Source organism: Molossus molossus, unplaced genomic scaffold (genome assembly GCF_014108415.1).
Source record: "Molossus molossus isolate mMolMol1 unplaced genomic scaffold, mMolMol1.p scaffold_m16_p_10, whole genome shotgun sequence".
Taxonomy (NCBI): Eukaryota; Metazoa; Chordata; class Mammalia; order Chiroptera; family Molossidae; genus Molossus; species Molossus molossus.
The window spans coordinates 30,034,578-30,057,852 of record NW_023425345.1 but is presented as its reverse complement, the minus strand read 5'-3'; the positions used below and the strand labels follow the sequence as shown (position 1 = coordinate 30,057,852).

The 23,275-nt window shown below is 36.1% G+C and overlaps 2 protein-coding genes across 2 annotated transcripts in view; one reads left to right on the top strand and one right to left on the bottom strand.

Moving 5' to 3' along the window:
- Nucleotides 1-11,840: 11,840 nt before the first annotated feature.
- CAPZA3 (capping actin protein of muscle Z-line subunit alpha 3) lies at nt 11,841-12,914 on the bottom strand. The gene has a single exon (XM_036252903.1). It carries the CDS (start codon nt 12,755-12,757, stop codon nt 11,858-11,860), a length of 900 nt encoding a protein of 299 aa, XP_036108796.1. The 5' UTR covers nt 12,758-12,914; the 3' UTR covers nt 11,841-11,857.
- Nucleotides 12,915-14,570: 1,656 nt separating this feature from the next.
- The window catches only part of PLCZ1 (phospholipase C zeta 1), a 51,734-nt gene continuing 43,029 nt past the window's right edge, over nt 14,571-23,275 (top strand). The window contains exon 1 of the mRNA XM_036250850.1: nt 14,571-14,741. Coding sequence (XP_036106743.1) covers nt 14,571-14,741 — 171 coding nt within the window. The remainder of the gene's footprint in view (nt 14,742-23,275) is intronic.

Below are 23,275 nucleotides of genomic sequence, written 5' to 3'. Positions count from 1 at the left end.
TGCACATGTTTCCTTCCAGAAAAGTGTGAGAATTTTGGAACAAAATACATCCAGGAACAATTGCTAAGTTATAGGGTGTGCATACATTTAATTTGACTAAATAATGCCAGGTTGCTCTTGAGAACAGCTTCTTTTGTCTAACTTCCCACCAGCAATGTATGAGAGTTTACATACACACACACACACCTTTACCATAATTTACTTAAACAAGCCTTTAATTTTTATTTTTTTAAAACAGATGTAACATAAAAATAGTTGTTTTAATTTGCATTTCTTTGATTATAATATATGTATATATGTATGGTTTGTGGGTGTTCTGTTCTGTTCTGTAAATTGCTTGTTTATTACTTTGCCCATTTTCCCAGTAGGATTGCTCTCTTCTGGTTAACTTAACCTCTTGTGTCAAACTGTGTGTGTATTAACAGAAGAAAGACACAATTTACTTATCTTTTTTATAGCTTCTCACTCAAGACCTGTGTAATTTCATTCATAAACCACATGAAGATAATTTTAAAAGATCTGCTAAGAGATATGAGCATTAGTGTTAACTTGGTTTACTAAGAAGTTGTATATTATTTCTTTTTTGATACCATCCACTTGTAGGCAACTTGGCAAAGTAAGTGAAAATGGAGTTATTAAGACTTTCTTTGTTAGAACAAATTGCTCTAATTATCAGAAGATAAAAGAGAAATAAATTTGGCATCTAATCCCACTTCTGTCATAATGAATAGACCTACTGTAAAAGAACTGGGACTGGGTCTTTCTAAGCATCTGTCTGAAATTAGGGCTGCTCAAGCTCATCCTTTGGGTCCAGCCCTCACATATACTCCTAATTTCTGCCTTGTGGACTTCAGAATAATAAGGAAAATAGAACAAAATGTGAAAATAACACTTGATCAGGACCAGAGCAATAATTAGAGTTGTATGATGTTGGATAAAACACTCAAATTCTCAGTTCCCCAATGTATAAATAAAGAGATAAAGCTGTATAATGGTTACAATAAATTTCTTAGTCAAAAACCAAAACCAAATCCAAAAAGACCTATGAAAGTCTCTCTAAGCTTATGAGGGCTAGCAGAAGCCTTGAACATGAATTTTTTTGAGGTAAGGATGGAATCAGTTGTAAGGCAATACCTGAAGAAAAGGAGAATTATTTGTAGAAATTAGAACATAAAATGGTTAATGAAGACATATTAACATGGTAGATTTTTACCCAGTAGCCTTGATGTATACTTTATAATAGACTTTTGAGCACATGTGTGGTATTTTTAAGTCAGAATCATAAAGCTCATTATATAGGAATAGTTATTCTTAACTCCCTGAAGATATACATGGACCTTTTATGAAAAAATGGTATATTTTCAGTCTACACTAGACTTTCCAAAAATGTGTTTTGTGGAATGTTAGTAAGTTTTACTTGAAAACATCTCCCATGAAAAAAAACATACTTGTTCAGCAAATATTTATATTCTACCACGTGTCAGGCATTATTTAGGTTCTAATATTCTGATAAACAAGGTAAACAAAGTTGCTGTCCTGTAGGGTTCGCATTCTAGTGCAGGAAATCAGAAATCTAAAAAGTTCAAATAGTGATGAGTGCTATGAAGGAAATAAATTTGGTGGTGTGGTGAGATGTGATTAGGAAGGACCAGTTTTTGAGAGGTGTTTCGGAAAAATGTATTTGATCTCAGGCTTGAAGGATGAAAAGAAGCTAATAAGAAGAAGAGCTAAAGGATATACGTTTTCAGGCGGAGAGAACCAAGTACAGAGGCCTTCATGTAGGAAAGGGCTTGGCATGGAAAAGGCAGAGAAGGAAGCCTAGTAGACGAGAAAGTGGTAAGCAAGGACAGCAGCGATTGATAACGTTTGAGAATAAGGTTGGGCCAGTGGTCCTAAGGTCTTATGGGCCAATATATAAAGATTTGACTTTAAGAACATTCAACCTATTGTTAGGAATAAACAGCGGATCAATTCATGTTTTTAAAAGTTCATTTTGGCATTAAGAGACTTAAAAGTGGAAGCAGAGATACCAATTAGGAGGATATTGCAATGTTTCTGCAAGAAAGGCTGGTGCTATGAACTACAGTGATGGCCACTGTGATGGAGGTTCAGTGGACAAATATTCTTTGGAGGTCAAACTCAGAGACCTTGCCAATAGATTAGATATAGGTGATGAGGGGGAAAGGAGGAATCAAAGATGATTTCTAGAATACTCAACTAAATATTTTTTTAGAGGTAGACTATCTCAGAGCCTTTAATTTGTTAATGTATATGAGAATCAACCAGTGGAGGTATATATAATATTTTTGAACTTGTTTGTTTGTTGAATCCCAGATACTTCTTTTTAAACCCAAGAGCATTCTCTGTGTCTGCATTTTCAGATTGACATTCACCTCTTGATGCTTTAAAAACTAAAATATAGGGGGATCTGGAGGAGGGTGTCAATGGGGGAAAAGGAGAAACATCTGTAACAAAAATAAATTAATAAAAAATAATTAAAAAATATATAGTGCAAAAGTTATCTGCATTTAAAGGAAACTTCAATATAGTTTATTGTCTTCCTTTAATGTATTCATCCATTTAATCATCCATCTATTTATTCAACAAATACATATTAAACACACATTATGTTCCAGATTCTATAATGGAATCACCAAAGTAAATAAGATAAGATCCTTTCCTTTAAGGCATACACCTATAAAAACTATTTTTTGAAAATTAATTAAAAAAAGGAATTTACTGATGGGAAGAAAAAACGGAAACAGAAATAGTATTAAGTCAGTGAAAATGTCTTGCAAAATTATTTGGGGAGAGAGTTAAATAAATTTTCAGTAACATAAGGGAGGATCTTGGTATTGTAGTCTTTCAGAAAGGTGGAAGCTGAGATACACATTTGGACAGGTTGGGTAGCAAGGTCAAATTGTTCTGGAGGTTTGATGGGTTTGATATGAGGTATTCCTAGTACAGTGTGACAATGGGTATTGATGGGTGTGTTAGAAGTGCATCCTAGATCAAGCTAAATAAGTTAATGCAGGTCAACTAAAATTTTTCAGTCAAATTTTATGCAAATAGATGTGGGCTGGGAGTTAAAAAAATTGCACAGGATTTCTAGAAATTCTGAAGAGATTAGTTTAACATATGATTACCATGGCTAGACATGGCTAAATTAATCTTAAACAAACACTACAGACCCTCCTTAAACTTTAGGAATTTGTTATGCTATAATACTGTTTGGCAAAAGAGCTCTGCTTTTTCTTTATTATTATTTTTTATACATCCAGAAGAATTTGAGCTGTTGGATTACAGATTGCTTATATAAGAATGAGGTATAAAAAGAAGTACTTCCGTGAATGTGGGGAATACTGAATAAGAGACGTTGGGATAGTGTTCAGGTATGTTTGCTACAAAATGTATGTTTATGGACTTTTCCCCTTTCTTTACTCTCTCATTCCATAACAGTTTCTGAGCTGAAGGCCACATTTGATACTTCTAGGGTCACAGATCACAGTCCTAGGAAATGAAAAAATAAATCTGTCCAATTAGTAAATCCTATTCACATCATTTTTTTTTTATTCATATGAGTTTGGAGTATGGACAAGGTACTTGCAAAGTGAGAGTACTTTACCTATTCTAAAGTAAGGCTAAAGAGTGACGAAGCAGGGAACAGTGTGATAAATATTATATTTATGTAATAAAAGTAAAGCAGGGAAGTGTTGCATTTATAACTTAGATGAGGTGGTTGTTGTGAGTTAAAATGGACTGAAATACACAGAAAAACTACTTGAAATCCTTACTAACACATCTTTTATGTAGCACTACAAAGGATCTGTTTAAACTAACGACATTTCTAAATAAACCAATAGATGAAATGTACTTAGTAAATCCCAGATATTCTAAAACAAAAGCCCTATCAGGTGTCAGAAATCCCATTAAGGTGAATGCATGCATGTGTGGTATCTTTCGCTTTCTTTTCCAGATGCACTTTCTTTTCTTCATCAGTCTGCTACCAGCCTGATGTGCATGGACTGAATTAAAGGACTCTCATGCCTTCTGGTTTTTAATTGGGTTTGTCAGTGGGGAGCTCTGGTAGAAGCTGGAGAAAGGGGAATACCATTTACAACCTTCGGCTTCTTGTTGAGGGGTCCTCTCAGGTTGGCAGTATCCCTCCACCAAAGTTTACTGCTCTTCTTTTATGACCCATTATATTGACTCCTCCCACCATGTTTTAGTGGCCACTCTCTAATCTTGTCTCATGTTATTCCTCTGTCCCTTGTAGGTAATCTCTTCATTATACCTTCTTTGAACAATTTAATTTGTACTTGCATCTGTTTCCTGTTGGGACACAGGCTGATTAAATTTGGAAGACAAATCTTGTTCTGGAGCCTCCTTAAGGGATCTATATGCCCATGTGGTATATCATAAGGCATCATCACTGAATGCTCAGGGCAATATAATGTGGGGATTATATTTTTATCTTGTGCCAGACACTATGAAAGATCTCTAAATTCAAAGCTGTACCTATAATTCTGAGGCATTGTAAATTAGAATTTCTGAACGGTGGAGAGTTCAGTTGGATTGAAGATTGATGCTCTCAGAAATTTTCTTGTCTTTGGAAAATACTGTTTGTGAGGCTTTGGCCAACCCAAGAGACTGATGGAAACTCTCTTCTCTCAGACATTTACTTATGCACCATTTGTTACTCACACAGTATTTGTGAAACATCATGCCAAGAGTGCATTTAACCCACACTTAACATAAAACAAATATCAAAGAAGCCATATATTTTAACCTTGCCTGGTGTCACAAAAGTAATAATTAGTAGAATCAGAACATGAACTTAGATATTCTCACTCAAAGTTTCATAGATTTCCACTATATTGTATATGAAAAACAAAAATCCCTCCCTCAGTGTATTAAGAGAAACAGGACAAATACATGTATCTAATATTGAAATTAAGGTGGACAAGTACCAAGGCACAAATAGAGATAAAAGGTGTTTGCATTCAGGAAATGTAGGGAGCACTTCTGGTGAAGCTTCTTTAAGGCTTCTTGGAAAAGGTGATTAAGTCCAGTTTAACCGTAATAGATCCATGGAAGAGGTAGGGACACTCAGGTCACGAAGGACCTGGGAATGCTAAACCAGGGAATTTGAAATATATCCCCTACTCAATAGGTATCTTTTAAATGTGTTTGATCAAGATTGTAATCAGTAACCATTTGAAGTTTATGAAAATTAATTTGGCAGAACTTCATACACTAGATTTGTTATTAAAAAATTAAAGTCAGATCAGCTAGAAAACTTTATAAGTGAGAAGTGACAGATATTATTGATAAGATGTCCAAGGGAATAAATAAGAAAAATACTTGCAGAGACAGAAATAAAAATACTCAATGACTAATTGAATTTTAGGAAGTAATAAAGAAACTTAGGAGGCCTGAAGTTTTGGCCTTACATTAATGGCAAGATAGTATTTCTTTCTTTTTTTTAAATCCTCACTGGAGGACATTTTTCCATTTTTTGTTCAGGTAGAGTGGGAGGGAGAGAGAGGAAGAGAGAGAGAGAGAAACATCGATGCGAAAGGAACACATCGAGTGGCTGCCACCAGCACAACCGACCAGGGCCGGGGACAAACTGCAACCGAGGTACATGCCCTTAGCGGGAACCAAACCCGGGTCTCTCAGGACCGCAGGCCGAAGCTCTAACCGCTGAGCCAAACAGGCCAGGGCAAGATAGTATTTCTAAGAGTAGAAAAAAAAGAAAGAGTAATTTTCTTGAGGGGGAGAGAGAGTCAGGAAGAAATAAAAACTCAGTTCTGGAAATGTTGATTTTGACACTATAAAGTAGAATTTGTACGTAATATTGAAAATGTGGAAATGAAGTCCAGAGCCAAGTTGACTAAAGTCATCTGTATAATGATTTAATAATTGTCTTGTTTTTTACTTATAGAGCATTAGAATAACTGAGGTGGGAGGGATGGTAGAAAGCAGGTGGACCAGGAAGAACAGTGCCAAGGTAGGATAATCTTGGAGATCAAGTAAAACTGAGAGTTGTGTTTATGTATAGCTCTTCTGGAAAAAAATGTGGTCAAAGTTGTATCTTAGACTATAATGCTTAGTGACAAGTTCAATAATGAAGTGAAAAATAGAAAAATAAGCAACAAAAATAAGCCAAGAGGGAAGAAAAAAAGATGCAATATTCTATTTAAAAGTTCTGTTCTGAAGAGCTACTTGGTAATGGGCCGTAGATAGTGAGTACTGGAGTTTAATCAGTGCTGTCATATCTGATGAATGCTGTAAAAGGGGCTGGTTGCTGAAAACCTTGGTGAATGAGGGTGATAATGTAAAAAGAAGAGGATGGAGAATTCAAGTTTGGAGGATGCCCATGTTGGAGAGTGGGGTACAGTGGAGGAGGAGAAATGTAAGGGATTAGAGTAGGGGAGATGAAGATGCAGTTACAGTTGAGGAAATAAAAGTTTTTCAGGATAAAGAAAAAGTCAGGTTCCCCTGGTGATAACTGATGAAAGGTCATTGGAATGAACAATTGTGATATTGAAAACTTTTGAGAATAGGTTTTTTTTTTTAAATGCTGGACTGGAAGCCAGAAGGTTCAGAGTTAAGGTGGCATGAGGGGGTTGAAAGAGTAGTAGTTTTAAAGTGTGACAGACCTGAACTGGAATCCCAGTTCTGTCACTTACCAGCTGTGTCAATTTGGCAAAGTTCCTTAAGGATATTCTTAGTTTTCTAAGCTGTACAAAATAATTCCCAGTTGTATGATTCTTGTAAGGATTCAATGAGGCAGATGAAATTGCTGGTAGAATGCCTAGAATAAAAGTCTCTTAATTAGATCCGTTCCTTAAAAAAAAAAAAATTGAGTGGTAAGGAAGAAAAAAAGAAGAATAGGATGATTTTTTGGGAAAAGTTTTGTGGTGAAAGGACCTGAGGAATTTGTAGGGAAGATTATTTTTAGGATAATTGGAAGTGATAGAGGAGATGTGTCACGATGGCATTGAGAAAGTGAGGAGTCAAGAATGAGAAGGAATGCAGAAAATGTAAAGAGGACTAAGAAGTACAAACTTCCAGTTATAAAATTAGTCCTGGGGATGTGTAGCATAGGGACTATACTCAATAATATTGTCATAACTATGTATGGTGCCAGCTGGGTGTTAGACTTATTGTGGCGATCACTTTGTAAGATATATAAATGTTGTTACCTGAAACTAACATAATATTGTATGTCAACTATAATTAAAACATAAATTTAAAAAATTGAGAAAATCAAAAAGTACCACAACAAAAAGAATGAAAAGGGTAACTGATGAATCAAGAGGCTGTAGGAGAAAAGATCAAGGATGTAGGATCAAGTGCAGAGAAGAAAGTGTTAATGTTAGGAAAAAACATACATTCCTTTGGAGACTATTTGGAAAGAGAAGAAAGCAGATATATTTTAAATGTAGAGAAAGAAAGCTGAAGGAGCTCTTTATGAAAGCACACTGTCTTTTACTAAGTGAAGGAATGATGAAGTAAGCCTAAGTAGAGCAGAAAAATCTGAACGTGCATCATGAAGAACGTTATGGGAGTCAATAAAAAATAATAAATTAGCCCTGGCCGGTTTGGCTCAGCGGTTAGAGCGTCGGCCTGCGGTCTGGAGAGACCCGGGTTCGGTTCCCGCTAAGGGCACGTACTTCGGTTGCAGTTTGTCCCCGGCCCTGGTTGGTCGTGCGGGTGGCAGCCACTCGATGTGTCCCTTCACGTCGATGTTTCTCTCTCTCTCCCTTCCTCTCTCTCCCTCCCACTCTATCTGTACAAAAAATGGAAAAATACCCTTGGGTGAGGATAAAAAAAAAAAATAAATAAATAAATAAATTAATTGCTCATCAGAAGTGAGAGACCAGTGGTGGGTGTGAAGCTGAGGTCGGTGTCACTAGAATTTAGGAAGCAGTAGCCTGGGAACCATTCTTTAAGAACAGTAGTATGTCCTGAGAAGGCTGCTGAAATCATCTAAATAGAAGAGCCAGAATCTAAGAGGTGTGTGTCATGATGAGAAAGTTGAGAGGAAGGTGTGATAAGTCAGTAACATGACCAAAAATTGGCTGAATGGCAGTCATCTGAAAATACTTTTCATATTGATTCACTAAAATCTAATCAACTATGGGGACTTCAGAATATCCTGGGAGTCTAACAGGAGCTTTATTTGATTATCCAAGACCTGTGTGGTATGTAGAAGGGAGTAGTTGAATCGCGTACGTTGTGCTGAAGGTTCAAACAAAAAAGGAAAGCTGAAGCCTGCTTTAATCTCAAGGCAAGTCTGAGGCTTGGGCATGTCCCAGAACTGCAGGGACTCATGCTAACATAGGGTCAAGTGTAAGGTTGTAGGCTCCTTCATGGATCTCTGCTTGAGTAAAGCATGATATATAGTTATTCGACTAACACCCTAAGGAGAAGAGCATAAAATCTTTAACAGAGGATGATGTAAAATTAAAAGATATATATACCCTTTGAAGAACTCGATTTTTGTAAATTTGGAGTGGGGAAAAATAAAGTTCTTTTTCAAAGTGAGAGGCAGTCAATAGCAGCTTCAGAATGTGGTCAACTGCCTTAGAATGAAGGATCACATCAGTCTTGGGGACCTGCAGAGGAACACATGGTTTCTAAAGGGACACCAGGTATTGATAGTTTACAATACCTTAATTACAATTAAATCGACCAAGCTTCATATCTTTATTATCTTCACTCATTCTTTTGTACCTACTGTATGACAGACATTAATGGACAACATACTTGGCATAAACAAAGCCCCCATTTTGATGGAGCTCACATTCAGGTTGGGAATGGGCTTAGGTGGGGAGAGTACACTGGAATATTAGAAAATACTACCCAGAGTCTTCAGGATCTTAAGCCTTTTGTGTGTATGTGTGTATATGCCTAGGCACGTGTGTATGTATATGTGTTCACAGTGTAGGTTTAAATGTAGATGTGTGTGTGTGTGTGTGTGTGTGTGTGTGATAAAAGTACAGAGACAAGTCAGTAACTGTAGATTTTCTGGCTATGCCAGCCTCCCTATAAAGAAAATAACTACCAAATAATATCAATGTGGAAATGCTGCTGGTATAGTGTAACAGAAGTTAGTGATACCTTTTTATTTGTTTTGTATTGTTTTAAGTTTTTGTTGTCTATCAAAGAAAAATTTGATATTCAATATTGCCAGGATTACTATTGTGAGCTAGACCATCTCTTTTGTTACTGATGGAATTATAAATTGTTAAATCTTTTTGGAAAACAATTTGCAATATGTATTAAGAGCATAAATATGTTCATATCTTTTCAGTATACAATTTTAGGGAATTTATCTTAAAGAAACTAATCTACAATGTGAGCAAGGCTTTATGCACAGAGATACTCACAGCAGCCTAATTAATAACTGAAATAAAATGCTAAATATTTAAATTATGTATGAATAAAGAAATGGTTGTTTTGCTATGGTTCATGGAACATATGAATATCTTGTAAATAATTAAGATTATGTTCTCAAGGAGTTTTAATGACATGGGACAATATTTACAATATAGGAAGTTATGGTTAAAAATCAGGATACAATTTTTTATATGCTGTTTTTTTTATATACTTAATATTTAAAACACTTTTATAAATTTGGATGGAAAGAATTTGGCCAAAATACTTTGTACTTTTCTATAACTTGTACATGTGACTTTTATGTTCAGGAATACCAATAAATATTATTTTTTAAAACTCATGTGTTAGAGTAGGAATTAAATGCCTCTGTGATTGTCTTATAAACCATTGAATCCTGTTCTGGAATAAGTTGGAAAATCAACACTTATATAACCATAATATCAATTCAAATTTTTGCTAAAGAATTTGTCAGATGAGTATATTTTAATGCAATGAGATTTTTTTTTTGCTGCTTTCTTTTAGAAAATTTTGTCTTTTTAGCATGATAGATAAAAGTCTATTTTTGGCCTCTTGTACTGTGAATTCAGTGAAAGACTAGAAATGACTTTTTTGGGCAACATTTTTATAGGAAATTATTTTAATTAATGAAATAGAAAGCAGAGATGTGTTACTTTAAGATTAGGGCAATATTTCTTAAAATGTGATTCTGGGACCCCCTGTTTAAAATGTAGACTTCCTGACCCATTAAATCAGAATCTGAGGATAGGTACTGGGAAGCTGTAGGTATTTTTTTTTTAAATTCTCACCTGAGGATTTTTAAAAAAATTGATATATATATATATATATATATATATATATATAGAGAGAGAGAGAGAGAGAGAGAGAGAGAGATTGTGTGCCTCCTGCATCTTGAGACTGGGGATCCAACCTGCAAACTGGGAATTCCACCACCTTTTCATGTAGAGCCACAGAAAACAGGCGGGAAGCTTTATTTTTAAAGATATACCCTAAGTAATTCTTCTGAGATTCTCTAAGAACCACCAGTTGGGGAAGAGAAGTTTGAGATTTAGAAATTCTTGTATAGGGTCTTCTCTACTCCAACATTTACTAAGTAGAATTAGACCTTTTCTCAATTGCACGTTGCTTCCCAGATAAATCAGAATTGGGGAATGGAGTCTATTGCTCTACCACAATCTTATTAGAGAGGTTTAGATTTGGAATTGAGAGCAGACACAAGTGGTCAGTAACATTGAATGGCGTTAGGGTGACTGTGTAGGTAATTTGTCTTGGCCAGAAAATAGCAGTCCACCAGTTCCAGTTCCTTTGGGGGTGTCCTTTGGGCAGGATGCTTGCCTAAATCATTGCAGAGTTTACAACTCTTGATGAAACAGGTCTCCATGAAGAGCGGTAATACCCTGCAGTGGTTCTCAACCTTCCTAATGCCGTGACCCTTTAATACAGTTCCTCATGTTGTGGTGACCCCCAACCATAAAATTGTTTTCGTTGCTACTTCATAACTGTAATTTTGTACTGTCATGTCTTAGGCGACCCCTCTGAAAGGGTTGTTTGACCCCCCAAAGGGATTGTGACCCACAGGTTGAGAACCGCTGCTCTAGAGAGAGGTTACAAGCACAAGTACTAGTCAGACACATCTGTCACTTGCTATGTATCTGGAAAAATTAAACAGCTCAAAATCTTAGATTCTTATTTAAAATTAGGTTATTACTGGTGCTAGCCTAATGATAAAAGACTGTGTGCAAATTATTTAACACAGGGCCTGACATAAAGTAAGCACTTATAAATGCTTATAGTGATGCTTTCGCAAAAGCTTGACTCTAGATAAACTTGAGAGGTCAGGCTCTTCCAGGTGATTTTTCAAAGACCTTGTTAATACCTAGAAAAGCCTAGTGATTTGAGTAATCCCAATTCTGTGTGGGGTGTTGGCAGTGGACCCAAGTTTACTAATAATTATTCATCTGAGCTAGATTTTTGATATCTCTTAGTTTCATGGAACATCTAACACTAAAGGAACTTATTAAAATCCACCCTGGGGGTTGGTGTAGGACTACATTGTATAATGTGAAGTATCATTCACATACCTTCTCCAGTAAAAGTCATTCCTGCACACACACACACACACACACACACACACACACACACAACCTTACCCTGACTAGCTTTATAATACTTCTGGGGTGCCACATTCCATAAAGCTATTTAAGGTTCCAATAAATATCTCTGACTTTATGATGATCACTACCATGAAATATATTTATATAACCCTTTTCTTGACTTCTTGGTAAATAGTTCCTGAGTAGACATACTTGTTACACTTTTTCCTAATTTAAACCTGCATTTGTCAATTTACAGATAGTGACTGTAGCAAAATAATCATCCCCGAGAAACATGACTAAATCAGGTCAAGACAATTACCAGGAGCAATCATTTATATGATCCAGTTGCATAACACACTTCTTGAATAAATGACATATCCTAGTTTAGGATACATCACCAGATTCAGGTCAGAGAGTATCCTCTGCCAGTCAATAAGAGTGCGGGTCACTGGGAGATCTCTTCGTAGAATTTTTCTCAGGGCTTCATTCGATAACTCCTGTAATTCTTCTAAGACTGCAGCTTGAAATGTATTCTCTTGCTCTTCCACAAGCCTTGCAAAACTTAGAGCCAGTTGAGCTTGGTTAACTATTTCCAAGCTTTCTTTCAGATCCTTGGAGATTTCAATATGAAGGTTGACATTCTTGAAGAAGTGAGCTTGCACAAAAATTCTTCCTGTTACTTGGGTTAGAAATGGATGTACTTGGAAAATCCATTTAGATTTCCAAAGGCCATTCCAGAAATTTGCTGTTTCATAGCTGTGATCTTCAATACAAGCTATCAAGAACTCCTTTTTCTTCACAGTTTTTCTCAGCACGTTGCAGTTTCCTGATGGATAGTGATCATTCACATAGAGTTTCAAGGCACACAGAACAACATTTCTCAGGTATTCTGTTTCATTACGAATGATACCATGACTTTTGATGTCTTTTAACTGGTTTTGAAGCAGGTCGAACTTGAAAGAAAGTTTGCTGTGACAGTCAAAAAATCGGAAGTCACCCAATACATTGTGGTGAGACAAGAGGACTGGATTTCCATCGATGCAGAGTGGTACATAGTATTTTTGGCAGTGTTGATGGCCCGCACACTCACCTTGATAGTGCATAAGTTTTTCATCACGGATAAGCAGACAGAGATCATCAAAGGCATTTACAAATTCCCCTGGAGGAGCCTGTATTAATAGTCTGCGGATTGCTCTTTCTTTCTCTTTTCTACTCAGAATAGTGCGTGCCATGTTTGGTTGCAGCAGAAGCAAAGCTTCTGAAATAAAGAGTGTTCAAAGGATGAGAAAACATTCCATGAGTCACCTTTCCCATCAAGGTGTTCAACATTCAAGCTTAAGATTACTGTGTCTAACCATGAAAACAGGTAGGCTGGTAAGCTCTGAGTCTCCTGATAGAGTCATAAAGAACCTTTCTATGAAGTGTGGAACTTTTGATGATATCACAATGGGGCTCAGACCAAAAAAAAAAAAATTAATAAATAAAAAATAACAGTCATCTGGCAGAGTGGTGCCCAGCCAACCAGTTATCCGTATTTTGAAGATATTAAGAATTTAGCCTCCCGAACAGCCTTCTTCAAATGTGGTGTGTCTTCGTGTACATTATATATTGTCAGGGATCTAGAGAAGCAGCCCAGAGTTGCTAGAGAATGTTTTACAGCATTTTGCACCTTTGGGACCACAATGGCGTTGACTTATACTCAGGCTATCAGAATAGCTGTCTTGAATCTACTGGAAGCACGGTATGCTGAAAGGTTTGAGGGCGTTAAACAAGAAAGCAAAACTAAAAGGATGTGGTGGCAGTTCAGAGAAAAATGCCAGACAGCAGGAGATGCAGCGTTTATAAACACTGTGGGTTTGGAGATAGTTAGAACAAAAAGGAATAGGCAAGACAGTTTCAAGGACAGTGAAGTGCCAGGAGCACATCTTACGTCTTGTTTCTGTGGGAATGAGGGGTGACTTAACTCCAAAGAGCAAAGACGAGGAATCACTCTGCATTCTCTGCTTTTTTTTTCCCGAAAAGGGGCAGTGACAACAGCCATCGAGTATCAAGAAATTCCTTTCCTGAAAAGGAGCAGAGTTAATTATAAATGGAATCCATCACAACACCTAAAGTGGAGATACTTCTAAGCAAGGAGAAAGGAATGACAGGTCATGAAAAGATGGAGCAAAAATATCCATTCAGATGTCCCTTCTATTTGTCTTTCCTCTTCATCCTCTTGTCTATCCCCTTTATTCTCTTCTCCTGAACTTAAATCCCTCTAATTTATGTCTAGACTTTGTCCTTCCATATTTGTCCTGAGCTTTTCTGAGTTCCCTAGCTTCCTGTATCTTTTTAAGAACAGGAGCTTTGCCATATTAAATGCCAGCCATTCAATTTAAGGGCTTCTCATTACTTCTAACAATCTGAAATTGAGTGGATTATTGAACTCTTTTTACCAATGCCTTTCATGATTTTAGAGACTGTCATGTTTTTTTTTCAACCTCCGTTTTTCAAGTTGAAGTGCCCTAATATTTGTAGTGTATCTATATGTAATAAGTAAGCTCGATTATTTTATTTTCCTCTTTCATACCAAATATACACTCATTATGGCATTTTAAACCCTTTTTGATGGTACTTCAAATGTTGCTTTTTTGGGGCATGTGTGTAGCTGGACATTTGGCTAATATCAGATATGCTTACTTTTTATTGAACACTCCCTAAGTATTTCTTTGACCACTTTTCAGATGAGGAAACTGAAGCTGAAATAAGTCAGGTGACAGGGATATTTGGAAGTTCAGCTGCTTCCCAAGTCCATTGCTTTAGGCAATAGATTATATTTCCCAAGTAATAACTTGATTTCATAAATGATCATTTTTATTTTCTTATAATTTATATTACGTATGCTCTTTCATACCTGTACTACAGACTAGTACTGACTTAGATTTGTTTTAAATATCATTTATCATAGAATTACCTTGTGATTTAAGCACAAAATAGACTTCTTTAAAAATAAAAATAAACTGAAGAGAGATCAAATATTTCTTTAGGCATTCTAAGTACTTAATGACTTTCTGTGAGAATTTCCTTAACTTCCTTTTTTTGTGTTTCACGTGGTTTTTGTCGATGGTTCGACAAGAATTTAGAAGTGGAAAAATTACCCTAGAGAAAACTCACACATTACTTGAAAAATTAAATATTCGATGTAATTATATTCATGTGAAGCACATTTTTAAGGTGAGATGCTATCCACCCCCTCCTACCCTACTCTGTAACTCAATATAGCAAAATATCAATAGCTGCTTAGATTTTTTTTTACAGAAAATACAAATGAAAAATTAGTCTCTTAAGAATTAAAGCAATTAATTTTTCTAAATATATTTATAATCAAGATAAAATTTAGGTAGGAGGTAAAATGAGGTGTCAATAAAATTTGAAATAATACTAGGTTATCAGTTTAGAACATGTCAAATATATAGGAATGTTCACATTAGATTAGGATGGGTCATGTGACTAGATTAAAATTATATACACGATGAAACGATAAATGAATTTGATTTTAGTGATTTATAGAAAAATGGGTAATCTTGAGAAAAATTATATTTTACTCACCTCAAAGTTGAAAATCAAAGTTCTCTTTGTTTAAAGATCTGGTAGAAAGGGAACCTGACTCAGCTCTGTCAATAGATGGAGGAAAAGATCATGAATCCAATAAGAAGGAAAGTGTTTAACTGAGTTTTGCAAATTATGCAAATGAAAAATTTCTTAGTGAATCAGGCAAGATTACTAGCCTGGCCAATCCAGAGAGTTAGGAAGTTAGAAATCCTGATTTCGATTTTGATTTTTGGAAGTGAGTAGCCATATAACACAATCTACACTGAAATTGTTACCACTAATATAAACTGGGAAGCTTGTGTTACCTTACTTGCAAGCTAACCAGTTACTGAAATAGTTTCTTGGAAGCTGGCAGAAAGAAGCAGGCTTCCTGTTCAGAGAAAAAGAGTTTGTTACTTACAAAAACAGCAATTGCCAGAGTGTCAGCATTTTGGTGCCATATTTCTTTCTTTCTTTTAAAATATGTTTTTATTGATTGTTTTTTTAGAGAGAGGAAGAGAGAGATAGAAACATTGAAGTGAGAGAGAAACATCGATCAGCTGCCTCCTGCACGCCCCACCACCGGGGATTGAGCCCGAAACCCAGGCATGCGCCTTGACTGGGAATTGAACCAGGACCTCTCAGTCCATGGGATGACATTCAATCCACTGAGCCACACTGGCCGGACTTGGTGCCATTTTTCTAAACCCCATTTCGCATGATGATGTGAGGATGGCCAGGGATGTGTACTATAAATGCAGTAGGTTGCACTACTAGAGAGCAACCTCAAGCTTGAAGAACCCAGATCTATTACGAGGGGCGGTAAGTCTGTCTGACTTTGCCCAGGAGGGTGTTATTAACGTTATCATTGGGGACAGTAAACAAACCTGTTTATTTCTCTAGAGGGACATACTATCTCTTTATTATGCAAACATCCTTGAGCAGCTAGTCATGAAGAAAGAATATTGGTGCCTCTGCTCAGAAAACGTGCAGAAACACAAGACCTTTGGAGAATGCCTCTCAACAAACACTTCTCTCAATAAGATGTATCTCAAAAGAGAAAAGCTGTACATCTCAGGAGACTGCAGTCAAACACAAAAGTTTCAGAGTTGTTTCAATGAATCTGTGTAGCTAGTGCCGCAATAAGTTATCAGGATTTTAATCAATTCATGTCTAATAACACATCTGAAGAACACACGTTTTTGTGAAAGACCTTTACACACAGAAATTTTCCCCTGTGGTATTGTCCAAAAGGAGAAAGAGCAACATGCTTTCAGGTTTAATAAAATCCACATTCAACACAATATAGAGGTAGTAATTAAATCTCTATTAAATGTGAAATACTGCAAATCTTATTCAGCGATTATCAGGTTGCTTTGAATTATCTGCAAGACACGCATATCTGTTTGAAATGTACTTGAGTGAAATGCATGCCAATATGCAAAAGCATTATGTAGAATGCTTAACATTTACAACAAGAAATAACTCATTAATTGAAATTTATGATTATTTAGATATGATAGAGGTGAAGGTCTGTTTTGTTTAGCAAAACTTTTTTGGAGTGACTATGAAAACAACATTAATTATAAAAATTAGAGGTGCAGAGATTGCCTAAGATTCTTCAAAAACCTCTTTAAACTGACCCCAAATACTTTAGAAGCATAAATTATATATAAACAAGGTTGATGGCCATGACAAGCCATTCTTACCTATTAAAATAATTACCCTAGGCCCTCTAATAAGTAATACTTGTTGCCTTAAACTAAACTGCCATATGTTTATTAAAATGTTGATTAACTAGAATTCTTAAGGAAGATGTATTGGCTAACTGAGTTTTCTGGATAGCTAAAGATTCAGCTTCTTCTTCTTCTTTTTTTTTTATCTTCACCCAAGGATATTCCTCCATTTTTGTACAGATAGAGTGGGAGGGAGAGAGAGGAAGGGAGAGAGAGAGAGAAACATCGACGTGAAGGGACACATCGAGTGGCTGCCACCCGCACGACCAACCAGGGCCGGGGACAAACTGCAACCGAAGTACGTGCCCTTAGCGGGAACCGAACCCGAGTCTCTCCGGACCGCAGGCCGACGCTCTAACCGCTGAGCCAAACTGGCCAGGGCAAGATTCAGCTTCTTAAACATCCCACTTTTCTGCTTCAACTTGTGTTGCTAATCTTTCATCACTTAATGGGTACACCTTTAGCCAGAGTAAATACATTGAATCATAATAAATCTTATTTTGGTGACCCAAATCTTCCAGTGTCTCTAGGCTTAGAGATTCTTTCCTCTATCAGATCCTAGCCATGTGATACTTGGCAAGTCAGCAGTCTCACTGGGCAAATGTCTTAATCTGCAGAGTGGGAATATTAATATAGTTATCTTGTAGGGTTGTTCTGAATATCAAATAAGACATTATTTGTGAATGTGCTTAGCACCAGGCTTGGCAAAAAGTAGGCACTCAATAAATTAGTTGAAGGTACGTCTATCATTATTTTTCAAAAAATATATATTGAGAGCTGTATTACATTTATTGATTTCCTAAGAAGCTGACATCAGTTCTGACATAAATTTATTTCCTCAAAAGGTAAGTGTTTATTATAAAATTTGAGTAAAAAACATACAGTAGTTGGCAAAAGTAGGTTAAATGACCAGGCATTATTACCTAAAGGATAAATCATAAATAAGATAATGAAATAATAATAAGACAAATAAATGATATAATAATTAATAAATAGTAATACAAGAATATACTCTGTGTTTTGTGTACTCACAACTACAAACCTACTTTTGCCTACCCCTGTGTAATCTTATGACCCTATTTTTTTTTCTGTTTTATTTATTTATTTATTTATTTATTTATTTATTTATTTATTTATTTATTTATTTTGTATAGATGTTTCTCTTTTTTTCCCCATTGACACCCTCCTCCCCATCCCTTCCCGCCCCATCCCCAGCTTGTTGTCTATGTCCATTGGTCATGCATACATGCATATAAGTTCTGTGGTTTATCTCTTTTCCCCCAGCCCCCCTCCTCTGAGGTTGTCAGTCTGTACCTCACTTCTATGTCTCTGGGTCGATTTTGTTCATCAGTTTGTTTAGTTCATTATATTCCACAAATAAGTGAGATCATGTGATATTTGTCTTTCTCTGTTTGGCTTATTTCACTTAGCATAATACTCTCCAGGTCCTTCCATGCCATCTCAAAGGATAAGAGATCTTTCTTTCTTAGAGCTGCATAGTATTCTATTGTGCACATGTACCACAGCTTTTTTATCCACTCATCTACTGATGGACACTTGAGTTGTTTCCAGATCTTAGCTATTCTAAATAGTGCTGCTGTGAAAATAGGGGTACATATATTCTTTCTGATTGGTGTTTCAGGTTTCTTAGGGTATATTCCTAGAAGTGGGATCACTGGATCAAATGGCAATTCAATTTTTAACTTTTTGAGGTAACACCATAGAGTATTCCATAGTGGCTGCACCAGTCTGCATTCCCACCAGCAGTGTACTCAAGGCCCCTTTTCTCCACACCCTCGTCAACACTTGTTGTTTGATGATTTGCTGGTGGCGGCCATTCTGACAAGTGTGAAGTGATACCTCATAGTTGTTTTAATTTGCATCTCTCTGATGATTAGTGATGTTGAGCATTTCTTCTTATGTCTCTTGGCCATTTGTATGTCCTTTTTGGAGGTGTCTATTTAGGTCCTCTGTCCATTTTTTAATTGGATTCTTTGTCTTCCTTTTGTTGAGTTATATGAGCACTCTATATATTTTGGAAATTAACCCCTTATCTGATGCACCATTGGCGATTATGGTCTCCCATATAGTGGGATCCCTTTCTGTTTTGATGGTTGTTTCTTTTGCTGTGCAGAAACTTTTTAGTTTGATGTAGTCCCATGTGTTCATTTTCTCTTTTGTTTCCCTTGCCTTAGGTGTTGCATCAGTGAAAATTCTGCTGCGTATGATGTCTAAAATTTTGTTGCCTGCATTTTCTTCTAGAATTTGTATAGATTTATGAGTTACATTGACGTCTTTTATCCACTTTGAGTTTATTCTCGTGTATAGTGCAAGTTGGTCATCTAGCTTCATGTTTTTGCAAGTAGCTGTCCAATTTTCCCATCACCATTTGTTGAAGAGACTGTCTTGACTCCACTGTATGCTCTTGCCACTTTTGTCAAATATTAATTGAGCATATTGTCTTGGGTCAATTTCTGGGTTCTCTATTCTGTTCCACTGATCTATCTGCCTGTTCTTGTGCCAGTACCAGGTTTTGATTATAGTGGCTTTGTAGTATAAACTGAAATCTGGTAATGTGATCTCTTCTACTTTTTCAAGATTGCTGTGGCTATTCAGGGTCTTTTTTGGTTCCACATAAACTTTTGGAGTGTTTGTTCCAGTTCTGTGAAATATGTTGTTGGTATTTTGATGGGGATTACATTGAATCTATAGATGGCTTTGGGTAGTATGGACATTTTAATGATGTTAATTCTTCTAATCCATGAACAAGGTATATGCTTCCACTTTTTTATATCTTCATCTATTTCTTTTTTTCAATGACCTATGGTTTTCTGTGAAGAGGTCTTTTACTTCTTTGGTTAAGTTTATTCCTAGGTATCTTAATTTTTTTGCGATGGTAAATGGGATTTTTTTTTAGTTTCTCTTTCTGTGATTTCATCATTGGTGTACATGGACAACAATCGGGGGAAGGGGCAGGGAGGGAAGAGGGAGGGGGGAATCAGTGGGGGAAAAAAGGAGAATCATTTGTAACAAAAATTAATCAATAAAAAAAAAAAAAAGAATGCCATTGATATCTTGACATTAATTTTGTATCCTGCTACTTTGCTAAATTCATTTATTAAGTCTAGTAGATTTTTGATGGAGTGTTTAGGGTTTTCTATGTACAATATCATGTTATCTGCAAATAATGACAGTTTCACTTTCTCCTTTTCAATTTGGATCCCCTTTATTTCTTCTTCATGTCTAATTGCTGTGGCTAAGACTTCCAGTACTATGTTAAATAAGAGAGGCAAAAGTGGGTATTCCTGTCTTGTTCCTGTTCTTAAGGGAAAAGCTTTTAGTTTTTGCCCATGGAGTATGATGTTGGCTGTAAATTTTTCATATATGGCTTTTATTATGTCAAGATATGATCCCTCTATTCTCACTCTGCTGAGTGTTTTTATCAGAAATTGGTGCTGGATTTTTTCAAATGCTTTTTCAGCATTTTTTTTATATGATCATAAGGTTTTTATCCCTCATTTTGTTTATGTGGTGTATCACATTTATTGATTTGCAAATATTGTACCAAACTCTAGCAAAATATTTCAAACTGCTTTTTTACAAAATTAATTATTGAGTCATGGCTTGAGCAGCAATTCCTAAGTTTTTTTTTTTTTAATCCTTTCATTAAAATTTTTTTTCTTAATTTTATTGTATCATTAACTTGTAGCATGTAAAATATTTTATGGAAATAAGTATCATTTGAATGCATGTAACCAATCTGAGATTACCCTCTTAATTGTTGATCAAGTATAAAATAGTATCCTCTTAATTTCAAGAATCTATATTATTATAGGACTTAAGTCTTCAAATTTTCTAAGCAGTTCACAACCATTATTAGTTATATAGCATGTATATGCCACTCAGAAACTTTGAAACTGTAAAAAATGAATAAAGTGTTATCTCTTTTATAAGGAGAAAAAGAAAGGCTGAAATTACTATTTTTTAAGTAGATTATAATATATCTCATAGGTAATACTATCAGGGAATCTGAGAAGACAGACTGTAAATTGGGTTTTTATAAAAGATGCCATGGTGGAGGTGGCCTTCTTCTAGGACCTTGAAGAATGAGAAGCAATATGTATAGAGTGCAGTATAAGAAGTTCTTGGGGGAATAAAAGGTAATCAAACGTGATTTGAGTATAGGATGTATGAAGGGAGTGGTGAGAAATAGATATAAATATCAGTTCTGGGCAGATTAGAAATCCTGAATGGTAGGCCTTAGAATTTGGATTTATTTTTGTAGGCAATGGGTAGCCACTGAAATTCTTGAGTAGGGAAATAGTGCATATTTTAGGAAAAATAGGGCAGCACTGTAGAATGGAGTGGACGATAGAAGGTAGAGAGACAAAGTAGAGTAACCCTCATGCAGCCTGGACCCTACAAATCTACAATGTGGTCAGTTCAGCCACTCATAAAAACTTGAAGTGGAACCAAACAAAAATATGATTCCCTATCACAGTTCAACCAAGTTTAGTTTTACTCTTATCTGAAAAGTATGTAGTACCATATCTTCTTTTAAGTGTTACATTTTCTCTTTTAGTAGATAAACTGAAAGAATCCTTTACATTTCTTTCTCCACTTCTTCAATGATCTATTGCAATAAATTTTGACTTCAGGTCTATTTTGGTAACTTTTTTACTTCTAAAATGCTAAATCCAGTGGTGAGACCTCTCTGTACATTTTTTTTATCTGTCCTTTCTTAAACCTTGTCTTATTCTGACTTCTTTGACATCACTCTCACCTAGTTTTTGCTTAAAATTTCTGACCATTCCTTCTCATCTGTCCTGCCATCATGACTTCTGCTCTCCCATTAAAACTGAGTTCTTAATTTTCCTTGTTTTTACTTACAGCTTTTCCTGAGGAATGTTATTGACTTTCTTACCCCCCATCCTCATTTTTTTTTTTTGAGATATAATTGACATATATCATAGTATTAGTTTTAGGTGTACAACTTGGTGATTTGATATATGTATACATTATGAAATGATCACAGTAAGTTTTATAAACATCTATCACCTCACATAGTTGTATTTTTTCTTGTAATGAAAACTTTTAAGATGACTCTTTTAGTTACTTTTAAATATATGATACAGTATTGTTGACTTCAGTCACCAGGCTGTATATTACACCCACAGAACATATTTATCTCATAACTGGAAGTTTGTAGCTTTTGACAACCTTCAACTGCCCAGCACATCTCCTCCTCTGGCAACTAACAATCTTTTCTCTGTATCTATGAGTTCAATTTTTCAAGATCCTTATATAAAGAAGATTACACAATATTTGTCTTTCTCTTTCTGACTCATTTAACAAAACATGATGCCCTCAAGGTCCATCCATAATGTCACAAATTACAGAATTTTCTTCCTTTCGATGACCGATACACATACCACATTTTCTTCATCTAGTCGTCTGTTGATGGACACTTCAGTTGTATCCATATCTTGACTATTGTAAATAATGCTGCAATAAATATGGGGGTGCAGGTAGCTTTTCAAGATAGTGATTTTCTTTCCTTTGGAGAAATACCAAGAATTGGAATTGCTGGATACATGCTAGGTCTATTTTTAATTTTTTGAGGGAACTCCATTATGTTTATGACCATTATTTGAACTATTTGACAGATAAATCACTTATCTCTGTTTTATTCAAATCTGTTTGTGAGGTTTTATCTTGTTCTTTTGTTTGGAACATCTTCTTTTCTCCTCCATTTTCGTTTTCTCCCTGTGCTGGTTTTCTGTGCCTCAGCTAGAGCATCCTCCTCTGTCAGTCTCAAAGAAGCTGTCTCATGCTGTAGATGAACTTCATTGTTAAGCCGGCCTTAGCTCTTATTTTTCTCCACCTTTGTGACTTTCTGAGAGGACTACTCCATTCTGAGTGGCTTCTTGTTCTTGAGGGTGTGCCAAGTCCTGTCAGTGTCCCAGAGGGAGGATCTCAGCACCTAGATGCAGGTTAATTGGAAGCTGGACCCTCAGGCAAAGTATGCAAATAGATCCCTTTTGGGGAAGGACTGGGAGATGGGTGGGGGCCTCTGTCCACTCTCCTTGCTCTGAGGCCTGGGGTAACAGCCAACCAAGGCCTTTTTCTTTGTTTGTCACAGTTCTGCTTAACCCATGAACACAAACCCCACTGTCCACCAGAGCCAGGCTTTCCAGGAATGTGTACTCTGGGCAGCAGCTTGTGTGCACAGGCTCCTTCCAGTGGGATATCTTCAACCCAGAGCAGAGCCAAGGGACAGCACAGTCTCTGGAGAATTGTAGTTGTGTTAAAACTTGTTTGTTAAACCTGGCCTCCTTCAGAAGTAGCCTGAGAATTGGGTGCCTCTGACTCTGGTTGTGTCTGTGCTGAGCCCTTGGGGAACAGCCAGTCAAGAACTGTTTCCTTGTTTGCTACAGTCCT